This window comes from Phaethon lepturus, unplaced genomic scaffold (genome assembly GCF_000687285.1).
Source record: "Phaethon lepturus isolate BGI_N335 unplaced genomic scaffold, ASM68728v1 scaffold44611, whole genome shotgun sequence".
NCBI classification, from domain to species: domain Eukaryota; kingdom Metazoa; phylum Chordata; class Aves; order Phaethontiformes; family Phaethontidae; genus Phaethon; species Phaethon lepturus.
The window spans coordinates 264-18,493 of NW_010517823.1; the positions used below are offsets into that span (position 1 = coordinate 264).

Consider the following 18,230-nt stretch of genomic DNA (forward strand, 5'->3'; position numbering starts at 1 on the left):
TTTGTACTAAGTGCTGCTGTGTGTCAAGCGAGCCAGAATTCTGTATCCGCACTTCCAAATTTATTTAGGTGCATCTGCCTCCGCTCTTTTAAACCCATTATTTCCGAGTTAAAACTGGAGGAGTTAAAATGTTCTTAAAATTGCATCGCGTCCCACTCGCCCTCCTTGCCATGAAGGAAAGTTTCTAGTGAAGACTGCAAGAGCAAAACCTCCAGTGATGTTTCCAAGACCACTTACTGGCTTGTTTATGTCTCACAGGTCTGGCCTCTTGGGTCTTTTTAGTACGGGAGAAACAGGTTGTAGAAGGCCTGAGTACACAGTTGTGTCCCTGGTTCTCCATTATTTTAATTGTGGTTGGCAAACTGGGATACTGATGTCAGTAAAACAGGACTTTTCCTGAATTCTAGCACATCTGTATAAGCTTTGTTTTCTGTTCAGTAGGGGCAAATATGTCCTTCCTTTGTCTTAGTTTCCGTTGTTTTCAAATTAACAATTTTCTCTTTTATTTTGGAAACTTTTGGTGGAAATTTGGCTTGTGATCTCTGAAGAGAAGACGCTCATGCTCTTCAGTTTCCTCCTCTTGAGTGCTGAGTTGTCAAAGCTGGTGCGCATTACAGATTAATAATTGGTAACTCTTCTGCATATTTAGTGGCAGATGCACAACTGTTCAAAAATGCAAAACTTAAAAGACTGTACAGCTGACTTTTCAGTGACTGAGTGGGTTGTCTTCCTGGAAAATGGGAAAAGACTTGTGCTTGGTAGGTCTTACATATGCAAAATAATAAATGTGTTTTCAAAAAAATCAGAAGGTTGGGCAAGTCAGAAGGTACTTTCTGCTATACATACTGAAAAGCCAGTCATTTGAGTTGCTTTGTAGGCTAATTTAGGTTAAGTTTTGGTTATTCTTCCTTATTACTCATCACAAGCACTGCATACATCTGAAATTGGAACCTTCTTGGAAGTTTTTTTTAAATCATGACTTCCAAGAGTTTTACATTGAAAAAACCTGGGGTTGCTGTGGTATATTTACTTAAAACTGAAGCACAGGTAGAAGGAAGGATATGGTTTTAAGTACGGTATTCATCCACTTACTGTGCACATAGGATATTAGTGTGCTGTGTTTTGCAGATTTTCAGCAAAACTGCAGCTTGCTAAAGTAACCTTGTGTATCTGTGGTAGTGATAGGAAATGGTCAAAGGTGTGTCACCGTTCTTCAGAAACACACTGTTTATTCCAGGCATTTTTGTCTGCTCTTGGTTAGTACTAGCTTTACGGAAGTGAAGTTAACGTGCCTTTGTGTCATTCTGCCTATCGTTTCTGCTGGTGATCCCATTTCCAGCGTCAAGAGCTACACTTTGTTGACCAAATTTCACTTCCAGTCCTGCACTGTTACTGGGGTCAGGGCTTCTGGAGCTGCAACCTTTGCTAGGCTGTTGTTCTTATTTACACACAGGTACCTTGTTTGTGTAAACACTGTCGAAACCGAGGCAGGTAGCAGTGATGGTGTTGTAAATGGCACTGTGAGGTTAACCTTCCACTGAAAGGAAGCAGGAGGTGTCCCTATTTTACGGGTCTTGCCTTGACACGTGCTTATTTTCTCGCGTAGCTCCACGTGATACTGGTAGTCAAAACTACGACTGTCAAACACTTGCTTTGCTTTTAAAGAACATGGTATTGTTTGCTGTTGAAGGAGAACGGAAGTGCTATGGAAAACTGAACGGGAATCGCACGTTTGAACTTCCTTCAGAAATTTGTTTGCAAGTAACAGTGCCAGGAGATTGGGAGAATTGCTTTTGTGAAGATTTGCCCAAAGAATTTCTGATGCTGTTATACACATTTTATTGCTTGCAAAATTTCTCAGTATTTATGTTGTTTACAATTGTTTTGTAGGATATTTTTAGATTTGCTGGAAATAGTATGTACTGATGGCTGAGACATCTTGTGGAAAAGGTGTCCTTTAGCTTGATTATTGGCAAGTTTTAGAGTTAAAAACTGAATGTTGTGAGATGGTATAAAAGTCTAGAATTTGAAATACTGGTTTAATCTTGGTAATTACATTCTTGTGTATTAGGAAATAATCTAGTTTCAAAACATTTTGTTTGCAGTTAATGTGAAATGGGGAAAAGAGAAATTCGATGGTGTGGAGCTTAACACTGACGAACCTCCGATGGTCTTCAAAGCCCAGTTGTTTGCACTGACTGGAGTTCAGCCAGCTAGACAGAAGGTTATGGTTAAGGGAGGAACTCTGAAGGTAGAAATCCGTGGTTTTATATTATTTCTAACTTTATTACATCATAACGTAATAAGCAATGACCATATTTCTGAGTGTTCCTCCAGAAGATCTCTCATTGTATGTATCAAACTGACTACACTTTTCAGAAATAATTCGGTGTGATTCATTGCCTACTACTAGAAATACTGGCAAAAGTTTGTGGCTAAATGGTTGGGACCAGGTACACTGTTGTTTGAAAACACTTCTTCCCTCTTTTATACCAAACACTGCTCTGCTTGGTGTTTGGGTTTTTTTTTCCTGTTCCTTTTTAATGTTCAGAATCTGAACGCAACTTTTTACTTTTTCACTTGTTTAATAAAAGTTTCTCTGGCAATTCTTTGCTGGAGACTTACCAGTGCAATGCAATACAGGCATACAAAAAGTTGTTTACATCTAAGCAGTGTTAACAACAGATGCAGAACCTTATTGAAAAGATGACCTGGCTGCTTTTTATCTTAGTCAGGCAAGACTTGATGATGTGTAAATAGTTAATATTGTGGAACTTTGAGTGAAACACAATTGTGTATTTAGAAATATGTGATTAATATTAATGAAAATACTTGCTTGTCTTTTGCTCCAATATAATTAACTTGTCTTTTATTTCATTTCAAATACAGGATGATGACTGGGGGAACCTAAAAATAAAGAACGTAAGTTCTAAGGAATAACTAAATTTTCCTAGTTTGATTTTTATTTTGGCATTTAAAAAAAGATTTAAAGTTCTTGCTGTTTCTGTTTGAATAGCTCTTCTTAAAAATCAGACCTCGATGCAAAATAATCTTATAGGTGTCATACCCAAGCATTCTTACAAAGTTCTCACCATTGATTTCCCTCCTTATGCCAAAAAAGGTTTTTTACAAATTACATCATCTTCCTGAAGTACTTGGGAGCATATATTTCTTTCTTTTTTACAAGAAATGTTCTGGGTCAGACCAGTGGTCCTTCTGTGTTGTCTACCTGTGACCATAATAACAAGCGATGTTATTTAGAGCGACCTTGTGAAACAGGGCACTGTCTGCGGTCTGTCGTGCTTGTATGTCCCCAGCATGGAAATCATTGCATTATCAATGCTGAAATTACAGCTCTGCCCATTTCCTTTTTTATCAATCTCCTGGAATTTCTTCTCCTGTACTAAATCACTGCTTATTCATACCTTTGACCAGTTCAAAAAGAAAACAAAAAGTGAATGTATTTATGTTTCTTACCTATATAATATTGTAACAGGGAATCCCAAAAATTTTTGTTTGGTTGTTTTTTGGGTCATTTTCATTTCTTTAGGTATCTTGTAACATCTATTGTGGTTAAACCACAACACACTGTCAAAGCAGTTTCTTTCCATTCTGTTGTCCATCCTGTTCCTTGGCACTGTGTTTTTCAAGGCCCCAGATAGCCATTTTATCCCCCTTTGATAGATGTTACTGTGTAGATGTACTCCTGTGGACTGCTGAAAAACTCCTTTTCCTTATGCTAGTCCAGCAAGCATGGCAACTTGATTGCTCACCCACCGCCCCCTTGAATGTTAGCCCTCATGCCTAGACTGACAGGGTCATTTTGGTTATTTTTATCTTTTCAATTTGTTTAATGTTTTGAGAACTTGCCAGACCAAAGGATGGCACTTCCCTTTCCCGCTTGCTTTTCAGGTGAAAAAAAAAAAAAATCTGAACTGTGGTCCTCATTATTACCTGCATCTGTCTGAAGTGTTTCCCCAGATTCTATGCTAAAGATGATGTTGCTTAGAGAATTCTGAATTTGGTAACTTAAGGCTCTGTCGATTGAGAAGCTCAAACATTGCAGCTTCTTTCAAATTGGAATTTAGCTGCTCAGTTATCCTGGTATTTTCTAAGACTTAAGGGAAAAAAAAAATATTTTCACTCAAGTGTTGAAGATGCTTGATCCCTAGTGGTCCTTCAGGAAGGGATTTTTTCTGAACACTTCACGTTGGGGTATTCCGTAAATGTTAAATTTAGTCCCAGTTGGAATCTTGCATCGTCAGCTGCTGGCAAGCTCACCAGGCGCAGTGGAAACATCTAGCACGGATAATGCTGTGGGATTGTTCTCAGTAAGTACTTTCTAGATAATGAGAAAGTTAAGGTATACCCTTAAGAAACAAAGTGCAGTATCAGTTCTGTGAACTAAGTGAAAAATAGTGTTTATTTTGGGGGAAATAGCTGAAGTATGTCAAGAGCTTAATGATTTTTTTTTTTTTAAGCAGAAATAACTGCCCTTAAATATTTATTACTATTTTTACTGTGTTTCAAGGGGATGACCTTATTAATGATGGGTTCTGCAGATGCACTTCCGGAAGAGCCAATTGCTCGACCCATCTTTGTAGAAGACATGACAGAGGAGCAGTTGGCTTCAGCTGTAAGCATTTCAAACTTTGGTTTCTTGTAAAGCTTTGAATAATGGCAAGTTTTTAAATACTTGCAGTTGCTTAAAAGTGGATTATGAAACTGTAATGTCTGTTTAGTATTTATACCTTCTTAAAGAAACACAAATTTATGTTGATGACCCACCTAGTAGCAATGATGAGAAGTCTGGAACTTAATTTAAAATGGTGTTTTTTCTTTAAGCAGGCAGCTTAGTAAATTTGCTAAAAATAACATTGCTGATGTTTTTAAGGTCAAAGTTGTATTGCCATTGGCTGTATTAGTGTCCTGAACTTTGCCTGAATAAGGGCTCTTAGATGTGCAAAATTGTTTCCTGCCTCCGTCATATCTGTGAAGGCAAACTAGGGTTTGTTTGGGGTGGGCTGTGTTTGGGATTTCGTTTGTCCTTGTTAGTTTTATTAGGTAAACTTTTATTTATGAGAAGTGAAAGTAAGTTTGTCATTAGTGAAGTAGATTATATGTTTGCCCTTATGGGAGTAAGTAATTAAGGTATTTTTTTTTTTCATGGAGTAAAAATGAAAAAACAACACAAATCTGTTTGAGTTGTTTCCTTTTTCACAACTTGAAAGGCTTCATTTTCTCATCAGTCATTTGAACTAGGAGCTCTTCATCATACCTAAAACAGTTGTATGACTGTTGTCAACTGCGCATGCAGAATGGGAATACTTTTATGCATGTCCATATGAAAAAGGATCTGTAGCTTAGGACTGGTTTTGTGCTTCAGTATTTAATGCAGACTTTGAGATAACTGAGGGGCAAACAAGGAGACGATTCAGTGTCAGATAACGTTTTGAAAAAGTTTGTCACGTTGCATTTCTCTGATTCATATACACCAAAATTCAGTTGTTCGTACTGCCATGTATTCATTAAAAATGAAATACGCAGTTAAATGAATTCTCTCCTCCTAAAATAATTAAGTGGTATTGGTATGCAGTACTACTCCAGTTTCATTAAACTACGTGCTTTTCCCTGACAACTACTCAAATATGCAGAATTGGAAAAAAAATGTTTTAAAAGTTTAAATAATGCTTTTGTTTCTAACTATGAACTTCATCACATTTAGAGTTTTACTGAAAACTGATTTTAATTAAAACATCAGTGTTTGGTACAAATGTATTCAAGTGGAAATAGAATTTTAAGGTCAAAACTTGAATGAGATTATAATTGAACTTTCTGAATGACTGCATGCTTGAAGAATATGTTGATTAAACTAAACATGCACAGAAAAAAACCCCAAAGCGTTCCTGAATGTCCTCTAAAAGCACCAAATGGTGAAATGATTAATATAATCAGAAAATGGATCTGGAAAACTTCATAAAGTTTGATGGAACATTCCAGGTGTTATGCACCTCTGATCATTCCTGTTCTTAGAAGCTGATCTCAGAATATAGCATTTATATAAAAATGGTTGCATATCTCTGTCGGACCTTCAAGCACCCTTGTAAATTTTTTGGTAGATGGAATTACCATGTGGATTGACAAACCTTGGCAACACTTGCTACATGAATGCTACGGTTCAGTGTATCCGCTCAGTGCCAGAAGTGAAAGAGGCCCTTAAAAGGTAGGATTCAGTACAAAAATACCATGACTAAAATGTTTTCTTTAGCTTATGAAACAGATATTTTGTGGAATGATCATCTTAATACTGGTATGGATTATCATAACAATCTGTTATTCTTTAAATCTATTCATGAGTAACATAATGATCGATTAAAGTTTATCCTATGGTTATGTTAGCCTGTACTTTTTTAAAGAACTTAAGACTATGTATTTGTTGAAATGGTCTTTTAGTGGAGAGAATGTGTTTTGCCTAGCTAAAATGTACAGCAGGGACCTCTGAGAAAGGACCGTGGGTGTTGCTGTGGCGGCCAACTGGAAGAGGCTGGTGTTACTGTCATGTGGATGTGTAGGGGACAGAAGACGTGCCCTTACGGAATTTGTTTCCTTCATTTGATTGTAGAATAACTATTCTGCATTTTTTTTGTGTGTGTGTGTGTTATTCTGGACTGAAATGTGAAAACAGCTAAATTTTTTTTGTGAGGAGTCTGTGAGAAACATGAAAATTATGAAGACTGGAGGAAAAAAGAATGCATGGCAATATGAGCCTGAATTTGTCTTCCAGATGAATTATAATGAGAAAACCATCAGTATTTAAAAAATGTGAGGATTAGGTAGAGCAGTGCAATCTTAGGGTTAATTAAAATACATTGCTTTCTTGATATGTTGGTAGCCAAATGGATATTCTAGATCACTGTAAACACTAGTTAATTTAAGTACTTATAGATTTTTCCTGATTCTGGTAGCAGGTGAACCTTAATTATTTAGCACTGAGACCTGTTTGTGAAGTACAGAAACTCTCTCTTAAAGGTTTTTCTTGTTTTTCAGTGTTGTCGTTTTCAGAAAGTCTGTGTATTTCCATGTTAAGGACTCTGAGTTACTGCACTGAATCAGAGTATTGGACAATTTTAACACACCAAATGCCAAAATGTACCCTATAAAACTGGCAGACCGCAATACAAGATGTGGCCTTGTTGTCTGTGGGAAGTCAGATTCACAGGCAGCCACTCTGTTTTCCCTGGAGACTTAGCCTTTTTTTGGTCTTCTCTGCTTGATGACAGCATGGAAGGGTGTATGGCAGTGGGACAGACGTGAAAGGACTTGCCTGGGAAAGCTTACTATTATGGCTTCATTTCTCACCAGCTGCTCTACTGCATCTCTGGAAGGGTACTCCCTGTTTTGTAGCATGTTGGCGGGAAATTTTCCTGCTCATCATCTAGCAAGGGACAGAAGTTTTCAGTTCAGTCCGAGATTAAAGAATGCATAAGACCCTCCTTTTGCTTCAAGGCTTACATGCTTTGAGGTAGCCATCTGTTCCTCATGCAGCTGGTAAATTAAGAAAGCACTCAAAAAAGAGGGGCAAGTTCTAGTAATACAGGTGGACTCCCATACTTTTTCAGTGTAGGAAATATCTCCCCCCCCAAAAAATGTCTCACCTCTGTGTTTTGCTTCTGCTGTGGAGGGAGGAAGCAAGCATGCCCTCCATCTCTCTGCATTTTATCTGCCATCTATTCCTGAAGGTGTTTTTTTCCGTGTATCTGAAGAAACTGTGGCAAATGTTTCAGAAATGGGGTAGCTTCTATTCAGAATTTTTCTCAGTTTCTTCAAAAATAGATTGAGTCTTTGAGGCAAATGGATTAGGGAAGCACCAGTGATGTATCCAGACTTCTCAGTCTACATTTATTTGTTGTCTTGAGGATGCCAGTTTTCCTTTGCCTCCATGCAGTGCTTGCAAAATAGCTGAGACTTTGAGGTAAGTGTGAGTTAAATCTTATCTTCGGTTACTTCTGTTTTGGTGATTTGATTTCTTTTGATACATTTAAATAAATCTAGCTGCTGCCTGCTTTATGGTTTAAAAACCTGACAGCTCTTTATTATTTTAATTGCATACAAGTGATTTTTCTTCTCTTTTAGGTATGGTGGTGCCTTAAGAGCTTCAGGAGAAATGGCCTCTGCTCAATACATTACTGCAGGTTGGTGTTTAGAGTAGAACACAGGGCTTTAGGCTAGGGTGTGATTTCCTGCTAACTGCAGATGAAAATTGCAGTTAGAGCTCTATGTATTCTTCTTTAGTGCATATGCCTTAGGAATTTCAGATCTGCTAGCACTGGAGGATTCATTTTGCCCTGTCATGAATATCTTTAAAGGTTATTTTGACCGTGGCTGCAAAGCGTACATCTCTGCATATTACCTAGCTGCACGCTAGGGAAAATATATTCAAGTGTGATCTAGGCTTAGATGGAAATCATGCATATGTCTTAACTGTTTTGCATGTAGGCATAAAGTAATTGGAACTTCCTAAAGCAGAGTCGATCTGCCTGTTGATTTGATCATTTTGTGTAGAAATATTTTAGAGTGTTTTGTTTCACTTAATGGTAGGCTAACGCCATGCTCCTAAAATATATATTTCATTGATATTTTTTAATATGACTTACTGTCTGAGCATTATTGTTAAGGTGGTAGCTGAGGCTTTATCAGTGGTCCTAGCCTTTACCTTAAAGATCTGGCTTTCATGCCTGAAATAGAAAGTAGTGTCTTCAAAAGGAAAGTTACTCTTTGTTGTGCTGACGTGAGTGCTCACAATGTGGGAGCTCACAGTGGCCCCATATCTCCAAGTTCTAACTAGAATTCTAGTTAGACCCCTTACACTTGAGCAAGGGTACTACTTGTCCACTTTTTCTTTTTTTACTCTATTTCATTGCCCCACTAAGATGCTGGGCCAGGACACTGGGATTTCTACCAGTCCATTTAAGGAAAAACAAAACAATAAAAGGAAGGAAAGGTCCAGTTTGTGGGTATGCCTGCTGATCGAATTTTGGGGTGGTAAGTTCAATGGTTACTCTATACAACCATGCCTGCCCCTCCCCTTTTCACTGCCTTTACTTCATGTCCCTTGTTTTCTTTTTAAGGTGACAGCTCTGCTTTTTAGGAATCTTAATAGTTTAAGTAATTTGCTGTTAATTCTTTGGTGCTGAGCTGTCAAGAACTGCTGCATGACACAGCATTTTTTTAATTGCTGTGTCATATCAGTTGTCCCTCTTATCAAGATCAGTGAAGATACTTTACTTCAAGAGAGGAAGCAACTGACCTTGGTTCCTTGTAATCTTGCCTATATTCACTTACGCAAGAGTATCGTTCATTAGTCTCTCCATTTGTAAACCAGTGACCATGCAGACTGTTGCCTACCTCACAGCGTTGTTGTGAGGATTACTAGGTGTCTCTGAAGCGATTTGTGGATTTAAAATACTGTAACCTCGGTAGGTAAGACATACAGTGGTGTGTCTGGAGCAAAAAAGAAAGCCATGTGTATTGTCATGCAATCAGTAGCATTCATTGAATTGCACATAGTTATGAACTGTGCATGTATGCATACATATACTTGTTTTCCTGTGTCTTAAATTAAGCATGAGTACTTTCTAGATATTTTAGTTGGGAAAAAAAAGATTTTTTTCCCAGTAGTTGGTGAAACTTAAGCTGCTCTAGAGGGTAGATTGTGAATGCCTCCTGGTTTCTCTAGGCGTAGCCCTCTTCTGAAAACATTGTTCCTCAGATGTGTTTCAAATGAAATCTTAACTGCTCAAAAATACTATTTTTTTTTTTCCATGTTAGCAGACAGGAAAGACAAGGCACTATGTGCCAAACTCTCAGAATTATCATCTTTACACTTGCGAAGTCATGTTCACAAATGAGACCTTAGGTGCACCTGTTATGCCGCCTGAAAATTTTGTTCCTGCTTTGGAAAGATCAAATCGGGACACTGTTAAGTGATCAGTCTTTAAATGTTGCTTCTGTTTTACTGTTCTTTTTAAACTTCCTGCCATGTTTGAATTGTTTTTCCACTTCTCAAAGGATTCACTTACTTTTTCTTCAAGCTCTTAGAGACTTGTTTGATTCCATGGATAAAACTTCCTCCAGTATCCCACCTATCATTCTCCTGCAGTTTTTACATATGGCCTTCCCGCAGTTTGCAGAGAAAGGCGATCAAGGACAGTACCTTCAACAGGTAAAGACTGATTATTAGCTCATTGTTTGATAATTCTATAGTATATTGGAAGTTGAGAACAAGAATGTTTTAAAACTTGCCTTCTCCTGTGAAAATAATTTGTCCCAGTAAAGTGTTTGTTTTTGTTTCGTGTAGAAAAGTTGAATGTAATCTCAAGTGCTAGCTCTGAAAATGTATGGTGGAATGGGGAGAAATTCCTAGTTAAGGAATCCTTACATTTGGTTTTATAGTGTAAAGATCGATGGGTTTACTATTACTAAATCATAATGCTGCTAGTCAGATTCAATGTTCTGTTCCCTTCCTAGGATGCCAATGAGTGCTGGGTGCAGATGATGAGAGTACTACAGCAGAAGCTGGAAGGCATAGAAGGTGATACAGTTATGGAGGTAATTGTAGTCTTATTCTAACCAGAGTTAGGATTTATAATATTGCGCTTGTTTCACATATTTTTTGCTAATGATTATCTGTTTTGTGAGTTCTTTAAGGTGTGTTTATAGTCCAGTAAGTGAAATTGCTTTCTGATGTGTCTGATCAGCATAATGCTACCTATGTCATGTCAGCTATGCTATGGAGTGTACTATAGGAGTACTTTCCCTTTGGGCTTTGTAAGGCATGTGTTGGACCAGGGTGGTAGTGACTGCGTATGCAGCAGCTGGCCCTGATAACCTGTGAATTTAGCACATAAGAACTTTTTTTTTGTGAAAAAAGTGTGCTACAGCATTCTTGGCTACAAGAATGCTATTTCAAACAGACAGCTAGCTTAATCAACCTGATAAAAAATTGCTTAGTTTTTCCCAAGACTTCACCAGACCGACCCTCTATTTTCTCTGTAAACTGTTTTCTGGAGAGTCTTGGAAGTGGTAAAAATCCAATAGACTACTCTAAAATGTAAGACAGATTTAAGTTGGGGGGACAGGGAGGTGTGACTTTTTGATTGAAATCCTGCTTGCTAATATGCTTTGAGGTGGCTTTAACAGCATGCTATAAATGCATTTGTATTGAAACTTCTATACTGTATAAGGAGATTGACTGACTAGGAGAAAATGCACATATAGAAAGGTGAAGGAATAGGCTTTAAAGGATTTGAAGAAATGGGGTTGTTTTGTCTGTAAAGAAGGTTGTCTTTACATGCTATTTAAAGTTACATCATGAGAGAATTTGTTTTACAGACAGATTCTGGATCTACAGCAGCATCTTCTAAAAAGAAGAGTTTAATTGATCAGTTCTTCAGCATTGAATTTGAAACAGCGTATCCTAAAGACTAAGGCAAGACATAAAGAATGATGGTAATTTTACACTTTAGCAGCTGAGTGCAGGGAGGATGAAAGGCATTGTTCAGAATAGTATAGGAAATAAAGGTGTGTGTTAGGAAACAGAGGGAGTGATGTATTGCAGGAGTACACAGAAGTTAAAGCTAAGATTGGATATACTTTGAGAGAGAGGATGATGTAGGGAGGAAGAATAGTAATGGAAATTTACAGAAAAAAAACACTGAATAGCAGATTTCCTCCCCAGAGAAGATTGCCAGTTATCTACTTCAAGGTTGCTGATATGTTTTATCCAAATAAAAGTAATTATCATCCTAAATAGCTTATTTTTGGGTTCTGAGGAAGTGTTGCTGATATACCTGGCATACTAAACATGCACAAAAGATAGCTTGATTGATTTCTTAAGAAATACTTTAGCTGCACACTAAGTGTGAGTAAGAAACTAAGATGAGTAAGAAACTAGTGCAGCTGACAGCTTTCTAGTAGCTTTTTTTTATAGCAAGAACAAAAAGTGTATGACCACATGGGGCATGCCAAGTATTACTCTTTTCCAACCTCTCCACCCCAAAATTTTGGCCGTCATGAAAATGAGCACTGCTTTTAGGAAGAATTTTACTGTTTTGCTCAGCTGAGATAAGGAAACATCCCGTTAGATGAGGTACTGTATCTCATAGCTTGGTAGTAATGAAGAGTAAAGGTCTTTTTTAAGGTAAGAGTCATTAATCTCCCTGTATTGTGATGTTTGTTATCCCTGAAATAGTTGGGAGGAGCAGAATGAGTAGCTAAGAGGAATGATGCATAGGCCAATGGCTGGAGGAAGAGACTTGGTGGAAAAGTCGTGTTGCAAGTCTTCAAAGTGTGATTGTGGCAGCATTTGTAGAATAGATGCATTCAGAGCAGTCGGAAAAATACCTAGTTAGCAGGAAGTGGACGAGAGAGAAGGAAAGGGGTAGAAGGATGAAAAAGAAGAGGTTGGACAGAACGGTTAGAAAAATAAGTAGAAAATAATGAAGAAATGGACTACATTTCAGTGAAGAGGACAGATACAAGGCAGGGAAAGGAGGCTGTGCATGTTGAAAGAAATGGGAAGTCTGGCCAGCAGCAGGAGTAGAACTTTATTAAACAACAGTGGAGCATAATGTCGCAGGAGGTCTTCATAACTTGGTATTGGCAGCCGGTTAGTATGATCTGTGTCCTGGGGTGGTGGTGGCGAGAAGAAAAAACAAAGCTCACAAGCTTAAATGATAATTAAAAACTTATTTTACTACTTTTGGTATGCTGTCTGCCTCAGCTACCACTTATCATTAGACACCAAGGAACAGATTGGCTAGAAGGAAGAGCTGTTTCAAATCTTTTTTTATACTACAAGAAGTAAAAGTACTATTGATGCACAAGCACAGGATTATCATAAATTACCATGCTGTTCAGCATTTTGTTTTCACTAGAGCAGTAGTTCAGCTCTTGGTGCATGATGGTTTTCCTTAATTTTGTGAAGCATGAAATGTACAGAAGCTGAAGAAGAGGAAGTAACTAAAGGAAAGGAGAATCTGCTTCAGCTTAGCTGCTTTATCAATCAAGAAGTGAAGTATCTGTTTACAGGACTAAAATTGGTAAGCAATTACAACTTTTATTTAATTGGAATTCTAAATGACCTGTATTTTTAATCTATGACTTGGAATTGGTATCTGCTGTCCAAGCTTTACAAAGTTCCAAGTTTTTTTTTTTTTTTTGATGTTCAATGGGAAGATGGCAGTGAAAATGAATTGCATGTTAATGTAAAGCAGACTTCAACAGAGCACTTTTCTTGACCCTGACATGGTCTTCCCTGTGCAGGTAACCAACTGCAAGCCAATTTGCTACTTAATTTTTCAGCTGGCTTTCACTTCAAACTGAGCAGTATCATGATTTTAGCATGCTTTAAACCATTACCAAAAAGTCCAAAAGTTGATTTAAAATAGAGTGGCATTTTGGTTGCTAAGAAAAAAACCAGATGATGGAACAGTTAAAGTTAAATGTAATTTTGCAGATTTTGAAGGGGGTGTTATTTTCCATGACACAACACCATCTTTAAACTATTATTTAAGTAGAACTTCTTAAAGGAATCTGTGCTTTTTATATATATATATATTTCTAAGTTTTCAGGGTCTTTTGAAGAATCTGAAGGAGCAAGTTGAGGAGCTACTACAAAACCTTTGTAGTAACTGCTCTTTCAGAGCCTTTGTATAAGAGCAAGGATAGAAGCAGTGATCTGGTCTGTACAGGACTGGACCTAGTTACATGGTTCTCGGATAATCTTTGTATCTGCTTTTTTTTTTTTTGACAGAATTTAGTTTAGAAGGAAAAGTAACATAAAATAGTTAATGCTCACAAATTTAAAAGATTATGAAAAAAAGAAATCTCACTTTGAGGTTTCTTATGCTGGATTGCCTGTAGCAAGAGAGTCACAACACTAACAACCAGGCCAGTCTTTCCCTGAATTTGGAAAGGTCCCTGGAAGCAGAGTATCGCCACCTGTCTCCTTATATGCAGTGCTGTCTGCTTTAGACTGAGAGTTGAGAAATGTGGAAATATTGCCATCACAAGAAACGTTATATTTTTTTTAGTTGTGTTCCAAGCGTGACATGACACACTCATTACCAAATCCAGATACAATTTGTAACCAAATCCAGTTGCAAGTTCTACTCCTGTAGAATAAAATTTTATGCAGAGAGAAACTTAGTGTTATCAGGGCTCAGGAATGAGCCTGGAGCTGAACAAATGAATGGGCATGGTCTTTCTGCTAAGGAATTTCAAAATTCTTTGTGTTGTAATGGCTGATAGAAACAGAAGAGATTGTCAGAAAAGATGTAGTTTATTGTTTGTTTATCCATGCTGTGCTTTTCTTTAAGCTGTGTTTTATGATGAACATATATGGTGTTACCTTTTTTTTAACAGCGTCTTCAAGAGGAAATCACCAAACTCTCTCCAACACTGCAGAGAAATGCACTCTATATCAAATCTGTGAGTGGTACTTTTGTTGCTCTTTCTTTTAACTGTTGTCAATTTTCCGTCCCAAAACACAAAGTTATTGCTGCAACAGCATGTGATTTATGTTTATAAAGAATCTGAATGTCCACTACCAAGAAATTTAAGACCAGTTGAAGATGATTTCTTTGAGTACACTACTATATAGAGCTTCAAAATAGGAGGCCTTGTTATATTCCGATGTGTTTGTGTACAAATATGTTCCCAGAGTAGCCTGTACGTTAGGATAAGCAATGTTTAAGGTATAAAAGATCTGTGAATATCTAAAGCTTTTTCTAATTTTTTTTGTAGTCTAAAATTAGTCGCTTGCCAGCGTACCTGACTATTCAAATGGTTAGATTTTTTTACAAAGAGAAAGAATCCGTGAATGCCAAAGTTCTTAAGGTAAGTTTTCTGCACATTGAAGTTTAATTCCTCTGTATGCTTTTTAGTGAGGTTTTCTTATAGTTAGACAACTAATACTTGAAGGCTATTTACTAAATTTCTTGTTTCTAAATCACATTCAAAAATATTAACAGTGCAGTTTCTTTGCTTAAGTACAAAATAGCTTTGTTCCCACTTGTATGGTTTGCCACACATCACCACTACCAAAACAGACTCAGGGAGGAGCTTAAGGGAGAGCAGGGAATTTACTCCAATACTGTTACAATGTTTTTTGGTCTCTTTCCACCAATGTTTGTAAGGAGTGGGCCATGCTTTCAGTCACTGGACAATGTCCTACAGTTGATGAAGAACGTTTATGCTAACAAACATTTCCTATATTAGTTACTTTAATTGTCCGGCTTTCTGACTGGCAAATGCAAGAACCAGCTGCAAACAGTTAAATGTTGGTGTTTTGCTTTCAGCTGGCTGTGGCTCATAGACCTCCTGGGCTGTCCAGGGAGCATCATGATTGATGATGCTTGTTCCTTACAGGACAGGAAAGGGGATAAAGATGGAAGACACATGATAGTGATTGTAGAAGATTGTTTGGGTAACACAAATTGACATTTTTGCAAGTGTACAGTCATTCTATATTAATTTTTTTTTTCCTTAGGCCTGCATAGGTGTTTCTGTAGTATGAAATTATGACAGCTAATGATAAAGAATCTAAATATTTATAGTGAATGTAGTAATTTATGATGGTTTGTTTATACTGAATCAGACACTTTTCTGTGAAAGTATGGTAGCCCTTTAGGTAAGTACTGTCAGCAACATTTCGGTAGGTCAAGTGGTCATCAATGTGATGAGAGTTGCATTTAATTGGACTTAGTGTTGTCTTCCCATGGGAGACTTTAATGTGGAGTACCAAATTATGCTAATAATCTTTATGCTTTTTATTTCCTAGGATGTTAAATTTCCTCTTATGTTGGATGTGTATGAGCTGTGTACACCAGACCTTCAGGAAAAAATGGTTTCTTATCGATCAAAATTCAAAGATCTAGAAGACAAAAAAGTAAATCAACAGCCAAAGAATGTAAGTCTTCTGGCAATGTTGTGGACGTTTTGATTCAATAAGTCATACATCTGAAATTGGGGTACCAATAAGGACTAGAGAAAACCTGACTTCCGTAAGGATATTGCTTTCTTACTTAGCTTCTAAACTCCGTGGTATTGAGCTTTAGATTTTTTTTTGTATATTTTCATGAAAATGCAGTATCTGCCTTGGTATGACTGCTTGATGAGAAATGTTAAGTGTTGTAGACAACGACGTTGCCTACGGTTTTATTTCAAAATGTATTAAAATGTAGTGGTTCTGCTTAACAGCGTTATGCCTAAAGGTTTTCTGTGAATTACACAAAATTATTCTCTTCAAACATTACTGCTTGCTGACAGGTCACTTGTTCAGTGGAGTATAGGTAGCTGTTTCCTGCTTGCGAATGGGACAGGGTTGTACGAGGGAGTACTGCATGCCTGTGTGATAAAACTTGGAATATATGTACTAGTGAGCTAAAAGACTGTACTCTAAAAACTTGATAAATGGTTTCATCTCCTACCCTGTTTAGATATTCTAAAACTGACTTGCCTTTCTTTAATGAAGAAAAAGAGTAAACGAGTAAACTGTAGTGTTTTACCTTTTTTTTTTTTATTTAAAGTTTCCTACTCTTTTCCTGGCCTAACTCCTGGCAGTTTCATTTAAACATTTTAATAAGGCTTGCATCTCTTTTTGCACAGTTAGGAGCAAGGGAAGAGTGCTCTTTTGAAACAGACTGTATTGGCACTCAGAGTCTGTCTCTGATATTTTCTTATTGCCACTTCTGCTGCTAGCAGGTCCCTAACAAGGAATAAAGTCTACAATTGCTGAATTGCTTTCTTGCTCCAAACCTGTAAACCTGGTGGGTAAACAATGTAGGCAATATGTGCTGAAATGGTTATATATTTGCTTTAAAGAGTGGTCTTGTTTAGGTATTGGATGTCCAGCTAGAAATACTGTAATGGAACTTGTTTCAAATTGAACAAAAAATGGTTAGGCTTAGAAACATATTTAAATGAATGAAGAGTTAGTATTTGATATGGTTGTGCTAAAGCTTTCTCAAAACCATTCCACATTAATTCAGCATATTCTGTTTTTTTAGTCTAGTAAAAGTGATGGTACACAGAAAGAAGTTAAATATGAACCATTTTCTTTTCCCGACGGTGAGTACAGGGAAGTAAACCTATTTTTAAAGTAACTTTCTATTTACTTATGTTTTAGTGGACCTGATGGTAGGATTATTTTGAGAATCCTGGTTATTTTTAAAACCTTTGAAAATTAATCTTCAGAAACTGACAGAAATTTAAGGAATGGAAAGATTAGGCAAGTCAAAAAGCTTGTTGAGATAGTCAAAGACAAAACTGTCATCCATCTGTCAAGTTAATAATACATAGAAGACGTGCACATGAAAAGCCATTTGCATGCAATGTGCAGTTGTTTGTACACTTCCTTGTCAGTGGGTGGTAAAAGCTGAAATCAAACCAAAAAACTTAAATTGGACTTTTAAAACTGCTGTGGTGGTGCTAGCATTGCCTAAATTTGGGGACCTTGGAGCTTGAATGCCCTGATCGTTCACCCTCATGTTGAGAGTACTGTGCAGAAATTATTTTGGAGGTCTTTGCCCAAATGGTTACCGTTCAGTTCTTCCGGAGGTTTCTTTGTGATGCACTACGTGAGAAGTATATATACGGATGTGTATATGTATATATTCTGGAGTGCTGAGAAATGCAGCTAGGATACGTTGGGGACTGTTGACACCCTTCTCTGTACATTTGGTATTAGACATTTTTTGCCACTGAAAACCTGAGTAGCTTAATTGAACTAACTGCGGAGCGGGTTGATCTCCTCTTACCTGAGTACGTCAGTACAGTGTTGCTGTACAGCCTGTGCTAAGCACACCAGTCCTTGCAGTTTCGTGGCTCACCCTGCATGCAGACAGCAGCTGGTGTTTGAAAGAAGTATTGGTCAAACCCGTCCAGAAGGTTTACTGACCATACATCATTGTTTTAATGCCTTAAGCTTACTGCATGTGCATTACACCCAGGATACATATTTCTGTCATGAAAATGCACAACATTCCCAGTTTCCTGAGGGGCTGTCCTGGCTGAAAGCCGCTGCATTTAGTTCATGGTGACTTAGAACCGTGCTGTAAATGGGGTTTTACATGGCTATGGTGCTGCAGTAAGGCTAATGCATCTTTAGTCTGCATGCTGTTAAAAAACTTTTCATGTAAGACTTGTGTAACATTTTCCCCCCGCTCTTC

General features: G+C 37.4%; 1 protein-coding gene across 1 annotated transcript in view; it reads left to right on the top strand.

Moving 5' to 3' along the window:
- USP14 (ubiquitin specific peptidase 14 (tRNA-guanine transglycosylase)) overlaps positions 1–18,230 on the top strand; it is a 19,487-nt gene that overhangs the window by 179 nt on the left and 1,078 nt on the right. The window contains exons 2-15 of the mRNA XM_010296509.1: positions 1,607–1,761; positions 2,084–2,251; positions 2,890–2,922; positions 4,532–4,636; positions 6,120–6,223; positions 8,134–8,192; positions 10,092–10,222; positions 10,528–10,608; positions 11,392–11,471; positions 12,986–13,100; positions 14,425–14,490; positions 14,806–14,898; positions 15,842–15,970; positions 17,070–17,146. Of these exons, the coding sequence (XP_010294811.1) occupies positions 1,607–1,761; positions 2,084–2,251; positions 2,890–2,922; positions 4,532–4,636; positions 6,120–6,223; positions 8,134–8,192; positions 10,092–10,222; positions 10,528–10,608; positions 11,392–11,471; positions 12,986–13,100; positions 14,425–14,490; positions 14,806–14,898; positions 15,842–15,970; positions 17,070–17,146 (1,396 nt within the window). The remainder of the gene's footprint in view (positions 1–1,606; positions 1,762–2,083; positions 2,252–2,889; positions 2,923–4,531; positions 4,637–6,119; positions 6,224–8,133; positions 8,193–10,091; positions 10,223–10,527; positions 10,609–11,391; positions 11,472–12,985; positions 13,101–14,424; positions 14,491–14,805; positions 14,899–15,841; positions 15,971–17,069; positions 17,147–18,230) is intronic.